The sequence below is a fragment of the Schistocerca gregaria genome, chromosome 2 (assembly GCF_023897955.1).
Source record: "Schistocerca gregaria isolate iqSchGreg1 chromosome 2, iqSchGreg1.2, whole genome shotgun sequence".
NCBI classification, from domain to species: domain Eukaryota; kingdom Metazoa; phylum Arthropoda; class Insecta; order Orthoptera; family Acrididae; genus Schistocerca; species Schistocerca gregaria.
In genome coordinates this window covers 358,275,408-358,292,876 of record NC_064921.1, presented here as the reverse complement: position 1 = coordinate 358,292,876, position 17,469 = coordinate 358,275,408, and the positions used below count along the sequence as shown (strand labels likewise).

Sequence of the window (17,469 nt, the reverse complement as noted above, 5' to 3'; positions counted from 1 at the left end):
GTGAGTAGCAACTTCCCTTTTTCTAGTATTGTTACATTCCATCCTGGATTTTCAATTGTTTAATAAATGTGTGTGGGGGTGGGGTGGGGGGTGGGCAAGCGGCTGGTTGTGTCGGTGTGTCGACTATTTTTGACATAGGCCTTGTTGGCCAAAAGTTTATTTGTGAAAGTCTTTTCCATCCGCCTATCTGCAACTCAGCATCTCTGCTATATGGTGAGTAACAAGTTTCCTTTTCATAATATTGGTACTATCTTTATTCTTTTATCAGTAGTCATTAATCTGTCTCATCCTGTGATATCACAGTTTTCCTCACAACTCTGCTGCTGTTCATAGTTTTATCATTTAGTAATAAATCACAGCTACGGTTTGTTGCATTATATGTTGCTCTGCATCTTAATACTTAAGTATGCCAGTAGCGACAAGGCTTTAGAGAGACTAATGAAAGTAACTATCAGAAATCTATTTTTCTATTTTAATATATGCTTTTTTTGTGCTGTCTTTTAATATAATACTTGTACACTCCTCTTCTTTGCAGATTGAATTTGATTTTGAGATACCTGACCAAATCATTACACTCAACCCAAAGGTTTCAGAAGTGGACGAAGGTTATGCTCGCATAATAGAGGTAATCAAAAAAGTATTTAATTATTGATATGATTTACCATACAGTATAAAATCTCAGGTTTTACATATAAAAGTGGTTTGTGTGTTTATACAGTGCATTAATTGTATGAGGAAACCTGGCAGCCCTAGGCATTGATTACAATTTGGCAACCAGTTCTGGCTCATTCTGTAGCATGCTATAAGTGTGTGCCCAAATGCAAGCATGTCCTGGAGCACAATCTTAACACTTGGAAATGGATTTCAGATACAATTTTTTTTTAGGTTCTTACCCCCTCTTGGGTCAATTTCTGTGGCCATCCATAAATATAAAACACTTGTATGATTCATACTTGATTACTGCTCAAGTGCACGAGAACTATATCAGATAGGATTAACAGGTACATTGAAAGTATGTAAAGAAGGGTGCCAATATGGGCACAGACTTTTTTAAATGGCAAGAGGATGTGAAAGTGTAACAGAATTCTTTAAAAATTCTTAATTGACAGACAGTCAAAGAAATGTGCTGTACATCTTGTGAGAACCTGATAGAAAATTTCCAAAACATCTTCCCAATGTAATCACTCTTGACTGTTTTGATCATTTCTTCCCAATTTTTCTTGAAGATACTTCAGCACTGGATCAGAATACAACAAAGAATGTGGGTAGAAATTTGGATGGGCAGTACACTGTTCACAACTTGCAAGAAGACTTCGACTAGCATGTGTGTGTGCATGAGAGAGAGAGAGAGAGAGAGAGAGAATATTTAGTGCATGAGGGTTAGTAATAAAGTTTTAATTATCAACTGAAAAACAAAGTTGTGTTGTTAATTTCTTGTTTGTTTTCTAGTACATGTCTGTATTCCCAATAAAACTTAAAATCTATGCACCATAGTACTATATCACCCTGTTAGAAGTGCCAAAATAAAATGTTGTAGCCAAGCTCCACATAATCAGTGGGCTGTGCCATTTTTTTTTTAACAGCATGTTATGGATACTGTGGTGTGAGGATATCAGTGTTGTCGAGACTGAAGATGTATACTTGAAAAAAATTAATTATGCAACTATTTTAAGTGGTAATTAAAACTTTCTGACTACCCCCCATAGAAAAGAGCAAAATCTCAAAAGTTAATAGAAATTTTTAGTCCTATATATGTGTACACCAGCCTTGAATCAGTTGCAAATGAGTGGTTGCCTTTTGTAATTTTTGTTCCTTTGTACAAATATATTTGTGCTAGCATGTCAGATATTTTCAAGTTCATACATGGGCCACATCATCTCATATTGTACAGCAGTGGTACAAAATGTTTGATCGGGATTGCAAGTGTACTTTTTTAAAGTTCTCACTAACTGACAGCTACCAGATTTGTATGAGTAGTTTTTCATAAAATAAATGGGTCTTGTAGTGTTACCTCTTCTAAGTTAGTGAGCATATATGTTGACAATCACATACTGACTAAACCAGATCATAATGAATCATAAATCTTTCTGTGTGATGCTTCACACACTACCTTCCTACCTTGATTCGATAATGATCTCTTCCGCCAGATGACACTATAGAAAATATCATAGGAGGGACTTCTAACAATGGAACCTCCCCATCGCACCCCCCTCAGATTTAGTTATAAGTTGCCACAGTGGATAGACCTTGAAAGACTGAATACAGATCAATCGAGAAAACAGAAAGAAGTTGTGCGGAACTATAAAAAAATAAGCAAAATATACAAACTGAGTAGTCCATGCACAAGATAAGCAACATCAAGGACAGACAAAACTCAGGAGTGCCATGGTCCCGTGGTTAGCGTGAGCAGCTGCAGAATGAGAGGTCCTTGGTTCAAGTCTTCCTTCGAGCGAAAGGTTTAATTTTTTTATTTTCAGACAATTATCAAAGTTCAGGTTCTCACACATAATCAACTTTGCTCTCCAAAATTCCAGGACATGTACAGATTTGCTTGGACATATGCAAGATTTGATGGTCTACACACGGAAAAATTTGAAAACGTTAAAAACATATGTTTTGACAGAGCACAGGGAAAAGTGTGCGACTGTGAGACTTTTGGATTCATTTGTTGCAGTTTATGTGACAAACTCTTATGTCTTAATCACTTTTTGGGAGTAATTATCACATCCACAAGAAAACCTAAATCAGACAATGTACAAGGATCTTTTTACCCATTCGCCAAGTGTACAAGTTAGGTGGGTCGACAACATATTCCTGTCATGTGACGCACATGCCATCATCAGTGTTGTATAGAATATATCAGACGTGTTTTCCTGTGGAGAAATCGGTTGACCTATGACCTTGCAATCAAATGTTTTCGGTTCCCATTGGAGGGGCATGTCCTTTCGTCTACTAATTGCACGGTTTTGCGGTGTGATCGCAAAACACAGACACTAAACGTATTACAGTGAACAGAGACGTCAATGAACTATTGGACATCATGCTTCACAAATCAGTGTAGAATGATTCTGGACTTGTGACATGAACAGCTATCCTGTTGGAAGATGTAAAGAATACATCAGGCATGAGGGGATGCAGGTGGTTCACAATAATGTTCACATAGTTCACATCTGTCATGGTGCCTTCACTTTCTGCCACAGGTCCCATAGAAGCCTGACTGAATGTCCTCCCTTATCATAAAACTGCCTCCACTGGGCTGTGACCATGGCATTGTGGGTGTACCAAGCAGCCATTCACTTGGATATCTTCATCTACAACAGTGAAGTGCATGGCAGAGGGTAATTCCCATTGTACCAGTTATTAGGGCTTCTCCATGTTCCATTCACATATGGAGCTGAGGAAGAATGATTGCTTAAACACTTCTGTCTGTGCTGCAATTCAGTAGAATCTTGTCCTTGTTATCCCTGCATGAGCAATACAGAGGGAATTGTAGTACAGTATATTCATAGATTCCCCACAAAAACTGGCTCATGGAGTAGGCTTTCTCAGAATAGTTTGTGTCTGTCTTCAGTTGTCTGCCATATTGGTTTATTCAGCAAACTATTACTGTTCATTTTGCCCGCATTGTATACTTTCAATATCCCTGTTATTTGTATTTGGTATGGGTACCACACACATCAGTGATATTCTAGGATGGGCCACACAAGTGGTTTGTAAGCAATCTCCTTTGCAGACAGCTTGCTTTAATTATGACTGAGAATATATGATTGTTACATTTCATCTCCCTACACACAGATATTTGTATTGAGTTGACCAACTCCAGGTGTGACTCATTGACGTTATAGTCTTAGTGTGGTATGTTTTCTTCATTTCATGAAGTGCACAGTTTTACATTTCTGAGCATTTAAAGCAAGTGGTCAAGTCTTTGAACCACTTAGAAACCTTGTCCAGACATGACTGAATATTTGTGTAGCTTTTTTCAGACATTATGGATGAAGCTGACCTGAATTTCGTAGTCTCGTCGTCAGTAGTGCCAGTCTCTATCACTGCAAAGCTGAAAATCTAATTGCCCGTGGGGTGGTGTTTGTTCATTAGTGTAGATGACAACACATTTTAGATAACATTAACACACACTTTATTCTCTTCAAAATTCAGTTATTTGTAATGGTTCTGAGTTTTTACTCTACAAACAAATTATTTGTGCAATCACAGCCCAGTGGCGGAGTTGTATGTTTAATTGTGGTGCAAAACAATGTTCCTATTGATACAAAAATGTCATGCTTCTCACTTTGCACAGTTGCTGTTAGAGACACTCTGGTATTTCATTTAAGTGAGTCCATTACATGCATCACTGAGTTCAACAATAGTTTGTAAGCAGCTGGAAATCAAACGATTGCCAGCTGTTGCAAATCAGTGTATTGGAAGAGCTCCCGAGAGTTGTGTACCTGTGATATCTGTACCAGAAGTGGAAGATCTGTCATCATTCATCCACTTGACTGCGAGTGATGTTCAGTGGTAGATCTAGGCATCCTGTACAGGGAGGACAGGGACCAGGGAGGACTCACGGTGTTGTACCGATCCCTGTAACCAACAAGTTTGAGGTGCTGCCTTTCACTGAAACTGAAATTGAGCCAGTGGGACCCACTTCCCCTGTTTTGGGGAAATCTGTTTTGTCCAGTGTCAGGAGGAGGCAAATGAAAAATTGTAGGTGTCTATTAATTAATCATTGGCAGTTCAAATGTATGGCAAATGATGGTACACCTTAGGGAAATGGCAGCAAGGGACAAAAAAGGACACCAAGTATGCTCAGTGTGTATGCCTGGGGGCCTCATTCAGTATTTCAGTATGTTGAAGAGGCTATTCCAGTAACCATGAGGGAACAGGAGGCAACCAACTGGAGACTATGATGCATGTTCGAACGAATGACGCCTGTCGTCTGGTCTCTGACGTCATTCCAGCGACTGGCATAGAAGGTTAGAAGACCGACTTTGCACATGGAGTTTGAACGAAACTCGCAGTTTACAGCATTGTCCCCAGAACTGATCATCATCCTTTGGTTCTGAGTCAGGTGGAAGGAGATTTCGAAAGTTCTGTGACAAGCTAAGCTATGGCTTCCTGGACTTGTGCCGTGGGTTGAGAACTGTAGGGTCCCCCTAAAAGGGCCAGGTGTGCACTATACATCAGAGGCTGCTACTTAGGTAGCTGTGTGCGTGTGTGTGTGCGGTGCACACAGTGGCTTTTTAAATTAGGAGACTCTTGATCCAACACCGAGAACAATAGCTGTAGGGAACTCAGACGTATCAGCGTAAGATCAAAAGAAATGCCTACCACAGGTGAGAGTATTAAAATTCTAATGGTAAACTGATGAAGCATTCTCAACAAAGTGCCAAAGTTTGAAGTGCTCATGAAAAGCAATGAAGCTCACATAATACTAAGTACAGAAAGCTGGCTGAAACCTGAAATTCATAGGAGTGAGATTTTTGGGCAAAATTTAAGTGTATATCGGAAGGATAGGCGAATGGAGGATAGAGGTGGTGTATTTGTCACAGTAGACATGCAACGCAAATCTGCCAAAGTAGAAAATGAAGCTGCATGTTAGATTGTTGGGGCAAGACTCAGTATCAGGGATGGGCATAAAATGATAATTGGATCCTTCTATCACCCACTACATTTATCTCCTGAAGCAACTGAAAACTTTAGAGAAAACATCTGTTCACTTGTAGGTAAGTTTCCCAGCCATACTGCTACCATCTGTGGAGACTTTAATCATCCAACAGTCAATTGGGAAAATTATAGTTTTGTTCTTGGTGATGATCAGACATCCTATGAAACTTTACTAAGTATCTTCTCTGAAAACTATATGAAATAGGTAGTTAGGAACCCCACTCGTGATGGAAATATATTGGATATAATGACAATAAATAGACCTGACCTCTTTAAAGATGTCCACATTGAAACTGGTGTCAGGTACCATGATGTGGTTGTGGCAACAATGATTACTAAAGTACAAAGGATAACTAAAACAAGTAGGAAGATATATGGGTTCCGTAAACCAGATAAAAAGTCAGTAGTGTCTTATCTCAGTGAGGAACTTCAACTTTCAGCATAGGTGAGGAGCATGTAGAGGAGCTCTGGCTCATGTTTAAAAGAATAGTTTACCATGCACTGGATAGATATGTATCCAGTAGAACAGATCACAGTGGGAGGGAACTTCCGTGATATACTGTAAAGAAACTTCAAAAGAAACAAAGATTACTGCATAATAGGTGTAGAACAAAGTGTAGGGTTATAGATAGAGAGATGTTGAATGAAATGCATTTGTCTGTCAAGAGCATAATGTGTGATGCCTTCAATGAGTACCGTAGCAAAATAATGTCAAGTTATCTTTCACAGACCTCGAAGAAATTCTGGTCGTATGTAAAGGCTGTTAGTGGCACCAAAGTTAGTGCCCAGTCCCTAGTGAATGAGACAGGAACTGAAATGGAGGGTAGTAAAGCGAAAGTTGAAATGCTTTACTCCATTTTCTAATGTTCCTTTACAAGAAAAAAACCAGGAGAATTGCCCCAATTTAATCTTCAGACCACTGAAAAGATGAATGTAATAAGTATTGGTGTCAGTGGTGTTGAGAAACAGCTAAAATGATTAAAACTGAACAAAACTCCAGGGCCCGATGTAATCCCTGTCAGATTCTATCCTGAATTTATGGCTGAGTTAGCTCGTCTCCTGATTATAATCTGTTGTAGATCCCTCAAATAAAAAACTGTGCCCAGTTCTTGGAAAAAGACACAGGTCACACCCGTCTACAAGAATGGTAGTAGAAGTGATCTGCAAAACTACCATTCAGTATCCTTTTTGTTGATTACTTGTTGAATCTCAATATGTATTCTGACCTCAAACTTAATGATGTATCTTGAACATAATGACCTCCTCAGTGCCGGCCGCTGTGGTCGAGCGGTTCTAGGCGCTTCAGTCCGAAACCACACGGCTGCTACGGTCGGAGGTTCGAATCCTGCCTCGGGCATGGATGTGTGTGGTGTCCTTAGGTTAGTTGGATTTAAGTAGTTCTAAGTCTAGGGGACTGATGACCTCAGATGTTAAGTCCCATAGTGCTTAGAGTGATTTGAACATCCTCAGTGCCAATTATCATTGATTTAACATCAATCATGTAAAACCCAACTCACACTTTTCTCACATGACATACTGAAAGGTTTGGATAAAGGTGATCAGTTAGGTGCTGTATTTCTTGATTTCCAAAAAGCATTTGATTCAGTACCACACCTACACTTGTCAAAAATATGATCATATGAGTATCAAGTGAAATTTGTGACTGGATTGAGGACATCTTGATAGGGAGGACATGTAGTAGAACTTTTTTCTCATGTAGCGCAAATCTTCACACGTAACCAGGCAAGTGATTTATGGCTCAAAGACTTGTTACTACTAAAAGAGACAGATATCTCTGACTTGTGATATAAAGACTATGTGGGTATAATGTGCAACATTATGCGTACAATGGACAGATTATTTGTGTACAATGGACAGATTACTTCTGATTGAGAATTGCAGAGAGTGGGGTTGCAGTGGAATTATAGTTAGTGGCAATGTTGTAAGCTGTCATTTTGAATACCGAATGTAATCTGATGAATTATGATAACATTTCATCTCATACAAGAGAATGATGTATACTGGAATGTGGCTAGGAAAATCGTTTATTGAAAAATATAATTTCATGAATGGAAAAGGTACATTCAGTTCTCTGGTTATTTTAACTTCTCCTTTGTTTGTGGCTCAGAACATTATTTGGTGTGTTGTAAGTCATAAGCAACTTTGTATCCTGGGAAATCAGTGAAGCCTGCACCACGGAAATGGAAGAGGATGTAGATGAAGATGAAATGGGAGATACGATACTGCGTGAAGAGTTTTTCAGAGCACTGATAGACCTGAGTCGAAACAAGGCCCCCGGAGTAGACAACATTCCATTGGAACTACTGACGGCCTTGGGAGAGCCAGTCCTGACAAAACTCTACCATCTGGTGAGCAAGATAGATGAAACAGGCGAAATACCCTCAGACTGCAAAAAGAATATAATAATTCCCATCCCAAAGAAAGCAGGTGTTGACAGATGTGAAAATTACCCAACGATCAGTTCAATAAGCCACAGCTACAAAATACTAACACGAATTCTGTACAGACAAATGGAAAAACTAGTGGAAGCTGACCTTTGGGAAGAGCAGTTTGGATTCCGTAGAAATGTTGGAACACGTGAGGCAATATTGTCCCTACGACTTACCTTAGAAGCTAGATTAAGGAAGGGCAAACCTACATTTCAAGCATTTGTAGACTTAGAGAAAGCTTTTGACAATGTTGATTGGAATACTCTCTTTCACGTTCTGAAGGTGGCAGAGCTAAACTACAGGGAGCAAAAGGCTATTTACAATTTGTACAGAAACCAGATGCAGTTATAAGAGTCGAGGGACATGAAAGGGAAGCAGTGGTTGGGAAGGGAGTGAGACAGGGTTGTAATCTCTCCCCGATGTTATTAAATCTGTTTATTGAGCAAGCAGTGAAGGAAACAAAACAAAAATTCTGAGTAGGTATTAAAATCCATGGAGAAGAAATAAAAACTTTGAGGTCCGCCAATGACATTGTAATTCTGTCAGGGACAGCAAAGGACTTGAAAGAGCAGTTGAACGGAATGGATAGCGTCTTGAAAGGATGATATAAGATTAACATGAACAAAAGCAAAATGAGGATAATGGAATGTAGTTGAATCAAGTCGGGTAATGCTGAGGGAATTAGATTAGCAAATGAGACTCTTAAAGTAGTAAATGAGTTTTGCTATTTGGGGAGCAAAACAACTGATGATGGTCGAAGTAGAGAGGATATAAAATGTAGACTGGCAATGGTAAGGAAAGTGTTTCTGAAGAAGAGAAATTTGTTACCATTAAGTATAGGTTTAAGTGTCAGAGAGTCTTGTTTGAAAGTATTTGTATTGAGTGTAGCCATGTATGGAAGTGAAACATGGGTGATAAATAGTTTAAACAAGAAGAGAATAGAAGCTTTCGAAATGTGGTGCTACAGAAGAATGCTGAAGATTAGATGGGTAGATCACATAACTAATGAGGAAGTATTGAATAGGATTGGAGAGAAGAGAACTTTGTGGCACAACTTGACTAGAAGAAGGGATCAATTGGTAGGTCATGTTCTGAGGCATCAAGGGATCACAAATTTAGCATTGGAGGGAAGCGTGGAGGGTAAAAATCATAGAGGGAGACCAAGAGATGAATACACTAAGCAGATTCAGAAGGATGTAGGTTGCAGTAGGTACTGGGAGATGAAGAAGCTTGCACAGGATAGAGTAGCATGGAGAGCTGCATCAAACCACTCTCAGGACTGAAGACCACAACAACAACAATATAAACTTTGATCTTAATTATTGCAGAAGATAAGTACTTGCAGATAATTTAAAGTGCTGTGTAGGAAAGTTGGAATGCTTATTATTCAAATACTGTAGTAGGTCACCTTTCTCAGATATAAATTTTAGCTGATTAGTTTTTTTGCATATTGTGAAATGTAGTGTAATTTTAGTTAACTCTGATTCATAATTAATGATGTCCTAATGAAAACTAATTACACATTTGTTATCATAACACTTGAAATGAGAATCAGAATAATAAATTTAAGTGAAATTCAGTCTTAATAGAAGTTCGACAGTTTTATACGGACATTACATGTCAGTAGATAAATTATTGGATTTTCGATGAAAATTAGCAAGAAAAAAAAAAGGTTTTTGTGGGAACAGAGAACCATACAGATAGGGAGGATCCACCTGCTATGCCACAAGTACATCATTATAGATAAATGCATCATCTGCCAAAAGTCTGTGGTTGCTGTTAATATTGTTTGAAAGGCCATTGATATATAACATGAACAGCAACAGTTTAGTAAGCATAGGTGTACTGAGTAAAATGTTTTTCAGAAATCAAGAAATACTGAATCTACCTGACCGCCTGATCCATGCCGTGAAAGATGTCATGGAAGACTAATACAAATTGAGATTCACATGATTAATGATTTCGTACTAGTTGGTATGGAGGAAATAATCGTCATTGCATACGAGTTCAAAATTTTATCTAATATTATACAGCAAATTGATGTCAAAGATATTGGGTGACAGTTTTGTGGATCACATCTGCCACTCATCTTGCAGACATGTATAACTTGCAGTTTCTTACAATTGTTGGGTACAGTACTTTTTTTTCCAAGAGTCTATAGTATTTTATGGGGTTAAATCAGATGCAAATTTGGTATAGAATGTGACTGGAATTCCGTCAGACCCTGGAGCTTTGTTCAGTTTTTGCAATTTCAGCTGTTTCTCAGCACCACTAACACTAGCATCTGTGGCACTCTTCCTTGAAGTGGCACAAGAATAAAATTGTGGCAATACCCCCATATTTTATGAGGGTAATCCCAAAAGTAAGGTCTCCTATTTTGTTATAAGTACATAGACGTTTTATTTGTACAATGGTTTGCATCAGTTGACAACTTGATCATTTAGCTATTTTTCAACATAATCAGAACCAGAGAAGAGGAATGTTGAGCAAGGGTATACACATTCTCCATGACAACATATAACAATACGAGCCAAGATAGATGTAACAGAACTTGAATAGCGTATTTGCCTCTATTGGTTATGGTAGAGAGAGCGGTATTTTTGTCCTGTCTGTATATTTATATATAATATTGCATGAATAAAGGCTGGGCGAGTGTAAAGCTATCGTTAAAAACGCACGCCGCGCGATTTGCTATGATTTGGTCAGTCATAATAATAATAATAATAATAATAATAATAACATGCTTTTGAATACAATTACAATATAATGGTGATACCTATTTAGTGTTATTGGAAATAATATGTATTAAATTAATGAGTAAGGTAGCTGATCCTATAAGAAGAGGTAAAATTGGGCATATTGAGGTGTTTTTCTTGTTTTGCTTTATATCGACGAAGCCAATGATACGGCATCATTTTTTTTGTTTACTCTTAGAAATACACAAGTAAAGAAGTGCTAATTATGCATTGTGAAAAAATATAGGGGCGAGGTTTAAATAACTACGATGTACAATCAGAGTAACAAAAGGACATTTAGTTACACAAAATCGCAGATAGCGAAGTGTGGTCATTAAATTGACTACACCTACAGGGCGGTCAATTCAAGGATACATGTATACGCATCTCATGAGGGACACAGTATTGAGACCATTTTTTTAATTAATTAATTTATTTATTTATTTATTATTATTATATCACGGAGAGCTGGCTCCAATTTACTAAAAGGAGAAAAACGTTAACTTTTACACGAACCCTTAATAATAGCAGACCGAAGAGAAAAGTGTGTAATTGTCTTATGCCTAACAAAAATTTGTGGAGGGCGTGGCTAAACTAGAAGAGTCATTATCGTTGACTGTTGGTGTCGAGCAACCAAAACTGTTCGTCAAAGGGTTTCAATGGAACTTGGGAGTTAGGGTTCAGGCACCCGCATGTACTCCACATCAGAGAGTGAATGAGTAGTGAATGCGAAATACAACTTGTAAACAAAGGTACGTTAAATAAAACAGAAGAAACAAGACAGTTTGGTCGTATCTGTTGTTATCCCATAAACTGTAACATTTCTTATCGTAGTATGAAGCCTTTATAGACTATCTTTATGACAATTTGTTTCGAAGGGATCTCGTTACGAGTTAAGTTTTGGGGACATGGTCAAGAGGGGGTAGATCCTAACTACTGCAGCTATTCTGGAATCAGGTGCTACCGTGACCATTCTGTGTTGTCAATGACTTAAGGTTGCCATATGTCATGCTCTAAGAGCGACGCGCCTTTCCACTTGGTATAACGGTGCCTCACGGCAACAATGACAATGCTGATGACGAAGGAAGATACATTAGAAACGCTCGCCCACACATCGCTCGGCAAACTGCTACTCTCCTGCAACAGTTTCAGCGGAACATAATCACCCACCCACCCACCCACCCACCCTATAATCCTGACTTGGCACCCAGCTACTGTCAAAAAGAACATTTGGCCACAAAGCAACTCAACTCCAATGATGAGGTGAAAGAAGGTACGGTAGAAACGCTCGCCCACACATCGCTTGGCAAACCGCTACTCTCCTGCAACAGTTTCAGTGGAACCCACCCTATAATCCTGACTTGGCGCCCAGTGACTATCAAAAAGAACATTTGGCCAGAAAGCAACTCAACTCCGATGATGAGGTGAAAGAAGAGGTTCGTAATATTCTGAACAGCATGGCGGTGAGCTGGTGTGACATAGGCATACAAAAACTGCCACTGCGTTTACAACAATGCATTGACAGAAATGATGATTATATCAAAAAATTAGCTAAATGTTCTAGCTGTAAACTGATGTAAATCATAGAAATAAACATGTCTATGTACTTATAAAAAAATGGGGGACCTTACTTTTGGGATTGCCCTCGTACTTTGTTAAGGAACATTTGCAAACAGAGTTCAGCATTTCTGCTTTTGCTTTGCTGCCCTCGGTTACAGCTCCTTTCTTGTGCATTGGAATCAGTAGATCAGCTATAGTACTACTAACAGCCTTTATACACAACTGTAACTTACTTCAATAATATTCTGCAACAGTCATCATTGAATTCTTCATGCATTATCCCCTTGACAGTCAAACATGTTTCATTCAGCATTTCTCTGTCTATAGCCCCATGTTTTATTTTATATCTGTTATGGAATAGTTTCTATTTCCTCAGAAGTTTCTTTGTAGTGACTGCATGCCACAGAAAGTCACTCCCATCAGGAACTGTTCTACTAAGTACATATCTATCAAGTTCATTGTCAACTACTCTTCTAAAGTTGATCCACAGTTCTTCTACATCCTCATGTTCGGAGTTAAATGTGTCATATTTTTCACTGAGGTGTGACATTACTGTCTCTTTATCTAGTTTGCTGAATGTGTGAATCTTCTACATGTTTTAGTTGCCCTTTGTACTTTGGTAATCATTGTTGCTGCAGCTGCCCCATATGGACATACTAGGTCACATCTGTTACTTACAATGTGTTTCCATTACAAGAGGGCTTCCAAACATTCTGTTCAAGGTTGTTATCAGAGAACACATTGAAGAATGTATTGCAGGATACCTTGCCGTGGCTACTACTTACAAAACTGTAATTTTCCTAATTTATATTTGTGTGATTAAAGTCTCTTCCAGTAATGACAGTGTGAGTGTGGAACAAACATATTAGTGAATTTAGCTTCTCTGTAAAGTTTTTGGTTACATCTGGAGGTGAGTCTCATGGTCAACAGGATGATTTGATTATAAATTTATGCCCTTATGATACTAAGTTTGCCCAAACAATGTCTTATGCAATTCTATTCAATTTCTATCTTGGTGGATTTGAGCTTCTTATTTATTGCAATAAATATACTACCTCCATTGTTCATTGGTCTATCCTTTTGATATACTCTTAAATTTCCCCAAAACTCTCACTGCTATCTATTTTGGGTTTTAACAAGCTTTCTGTACCTACTATCACATGAGCTTCACTGCTTTTAAGAAGCATTTCACACATAGGCACTTCATTGCGTATGTTTCAGCAGTTAATCACTAGGATTTTAATACTCTCGGCAGTATGGGGCATTCCTTTGGCTCTTATTCTGACAGCCACCATCTTACAAGCACCAGCCTCTGCTGTGTAATGCGCACCTGTTCCAAATTGGGGAACCCAAGAGGTCTTAACCTTAGAATTCAAGTCCATGAATTTGTAGCCTAGCTTCAGCTGTTCCAAACTTTTTCGACTCGCGAAACCCTTCTACAACTTTCCAAGTTGGGTGAACCACTGACGTTTAAATATGCATATAGTAGACGTGCATAAAATTTAATTCCAGGCCAAAGATTTAATAACCTTAAATTAACTTAACCCTTAATGATAAAAACCTAAAGTTACTCTAGTCATGTCCTAAAATTTACGCAATGTGAGGGCCTAGTTGCAATAATAAATGACTCCTTATCCTCTCCCTTAAAACCCACATCCTTTTATCTTTCCTTTTCCTTCCCTCTTTCCTGATGAAGCAGCCGCCGGTTGCGAAAGCTCGAAATTCTGTGTGTGTGTTTGTGTGTTTTATTCATTGTGCCTATCTACCGGCGCTTTCCCGCTTGGTAATTCTTGAAATCTTTGTTTTTAATATATTTTTCCCATGTGGAAGTTTCTTTCTCTTTTATATATAGACTTACGAAGCGGGAAAGTGCCGGTAGATAGGCACAATGAATAAAACACACACACAGAATTTCTAGCTTTCACAACCGACGGTTGCTTCTTCAGGAAAGAGGGAAGGAGAGGGAAAGACGAAAGGATGTGGGTTTTAAGGGAGAGGGTAAGGAGTCATTCCAATCCCGGGAGCGGAAAGACTTACCTTAGGGGGAAAAAAGGATAGGTATATACTCGCGCACGCACACACACACATATCCATCCATACATACACAGACACAAGCAGTCATATTTAAAGGCAAAGAGTAAGGACAGAGATGTAAGTCGAGGCGGAAGTGTGGAGGCAAAGATGTTGTTGAAAGACAGGTGAGGTATGAGTGGCGGCAACTTGAAATTAGCGGAGATTGAGGCCTGGTGGATAACGATAAGAGAGGATATATTGAAGGGCAAGTGTGTAACACTGTGCCAAGATGTGCTGGCCGTGCACCAAGGCATGTTTAGCCACAGTGTGATCCTCTTTACCAACAATCACTGTCTGCCTGTGTCCATTCATGCGAATGGACAGTTTGTTGCTGGTCATTCCCACATAGAAAGCATCACAGTGTAGGCAGGTCAGTTGGTAAATCACGTGGGTGCTTTCACACGTGGCTCTGCCTTTGATCGTGTACACCTTCCGGGTTACAGGACTGGAGTAGGTGGTGGTGGGAGGGTGCATAGGACAGGTTTTACACCGGGGGCGGTTGGAAGGGTAGGAACCAGAGGGTAGGGAAGGTGGTTTGGGGATTTCATAGGGATGAACCAAGAGGTTACGAAGGTTAGGTGGACGGCGGAAAGACACTCTTGGTGGAGTGGGGAGGATTTCATGAAGGATGGATCTCATTTCGAGGCAGGATTTTAGGAAGTCGTATCCCTGCTGGAGAGCCACATTCAGAGTCCGATCCAGTCCCGGGAAGTATCCTGTCACAAGTGGGGCACTTTTGGGGTTCTTCTGTGAGAGGTTCTGGGTTTGAGGGGATGAGGAAGTGGCTCTGGTTATCTGCTTCTGTACCAGGTCGGGAGGGTAGTTGCGGGATGCGAAAACTGTTTTCAGGTTGTTGGTGTAAAGGCCTAGGCTGTAGGGAAGGAACCGTTTGATATGGAATGGGTGGCAGCTGTCATAATGAAGGTACTGTTGCTTGTTGGTGGGTTTGATGTGGACAGATGTGTGAAGCTGGCCATTGGACAGATGGAGGTCAACGTCAAGGAAAGTTGCATGGGATTTGGAGTAGGACCAGGTGAATCTGATGGAACCAAAGGAGTTGAGGTTGGAGAGGAAATTCTGGAGTTGTTCTTCACTGTGAGTCCAGATCATGAAGATGTCATCAATAAATCTGTACCAAACTTTGGGTTGGCAGGCTTGGGTAACCAAGAAGGCTTCCTCTAAGCGACCCATAAATGGGTTGGCATACGAGGGGGCCATCCTGGTACCAATGGCTGTTCCCTTTAATTGCTGGTATGTCTGGCCTTCAAAAGTGAAGAAATTGTGGGTCAGGATGAAGCTGGCTAAGGTGACGAGGAAAGAGGTTTTAGGTAGGGTGGCAGGTGAAAGGAAGTGCTCCATTGCAGCGAGGCTCTGGACGTGCGGGATATTTGTGTAAAGGGAAGTGGCATCAATGGTTACAAGGATGGTTTCCGGGGGTAACAGACTGGGTACGGATTCCAGGCGTTCGATAAAGTGGTTGGTGTCTTTGATGAAGTATGGGAGACTGCATGCAATGGGTTGAAGGTGTTGATCTACGTAGGCAGAGATACGTTCTGTGGGGGCTTGGTAACCAGCTACAATGGGGCGGCCAGGATGTTTGGGTTTGTGAATTTTAGGAAGTAGGTAGAAGGTAGGAGTGCGAGGTGTCGGTGGGGTCAGGAGTTTGCTGGAGTCAGGTGAAAGGTTTTGTAGGGGGCCTAAGGTTCTGAGGATTCCTTGAAGCTCCGCCTGGACATCAGGAATGGGATTACCTTGGCAAACTTTGTCTGTAGAGTCGTCTGAAAGCTGACGCAGTCCCTCAGCCACATACTCCCGACAATCAAGTACCACGGTCGTAGAACCCTTGTCAGCCGGAAGAATGATGATGGATCAGTCAGCTTTCAGATCACGGATAGCCTGGGCTTCGGCTGTGGTGATGTTGGGAGTAGGATTAATGTATTTCAAGAAAGATTGAGAGGCAAGGCTGGAAGTGAGAAATTCCTGGAAGGTTTGGAGAGGGTGATTTTGAGGAAGAGGAAGTGGGTCCCGCTGTGATGGAGGATGGAACTGTTCCAGGCAGGGTTCAATTTGGATACTGCCTTGGGGAGTTGGATCATTAGGAGTGGGATCATGATTATTTTTCTTCGTGGCAAAGTGATATTTCCAGCAGAGACTACGAGTGTAGGACAGTAAATCTTTGACAAGGGCAGTTTGGTTGAACCTGGGAGTGGGGCTGAAGGTGAGGCCTTTGGATAGGACAGAGGTTTCGAATTGGGAGAGAGGTTTGGAGGAAAGGTTAACTACTGAATTGGGGTATTGTGGTTCCAGATTGTGTTGACTAGAATTTTGAGGTGTTGGGGAGAGTGGAGCTGGAAGTGGGAGACTGAGTAGATGGGAGAGACTGGATCTGTGTGCAATGAGAGGAGGTTGAGGTTTGTTGGAAAGGTTGTGGAGAGTGAGTGAGTTGCCTTTCCGGAGGTGGGAAACCAGGAGATTTGATAGTTTTTTGAGGTGGAGGGTGGCATGCTGTTCTAATTTGCGGTTGGCCTGTAGGAGGATGCTATGAACAGCCGGTGTGGATGTGGGAGAGGAAAGATTGAGGACTTTGATTTGGGATAGGAGTTGATGGGTGTGTTCATTGGCCGAGTCGGTGTATAGGTGAAGGATTAGGCGGGTGAGGGCTATGGATTGTGCAGTTTGGAACTGGTATAAGGACTGATGGAAAGAAGGATTGCAGCCAGAGATGGGAACTTTAAGTGTGAGGCCTTTGGGGATAATGCCAAATGTCAGACAAGCCTGAGTAAATAAAATATGCGGAGGGAATGTAAATAAAATTTAATGGGGTCGTTGTAAATGTGGATTCTAAGATTGTTGACTCTTTGAAGGGATTGCAGATCCATTTGTTACTATTGGACAGAGCAGGGAAATATTCTCTGGAGAGTTTTCAAAGTCCCTTCAAGTGTTCTTTAACTATATTCTTGATATTTTCATTCAAAGAAAGATGACTT

At 40.2% G+C, this 17,469-nt stretch overlaps 1 protein-coding gene across 1 annotated transcript in view; it reads left to right on the top strand.

The window, feature by feature from the left end:
• The window catches only part of LOC126337063 (general transcription factor 3C polypeptide 1), a 333,645-nt gene that overhangs the window by 266,118 nt on the left and 50,058 nt on the right, over positions 1-17,469 (top strand). The window contains exon 27 of the mRNA XM_050001392.1: positions 536-625. Coding sequence (XP_049857349.1) covers positions 536-625 — 90 coding nt within the window. The remainder of the gene's footprint in view (positions 1-535; positions 626-17,469) is intronic.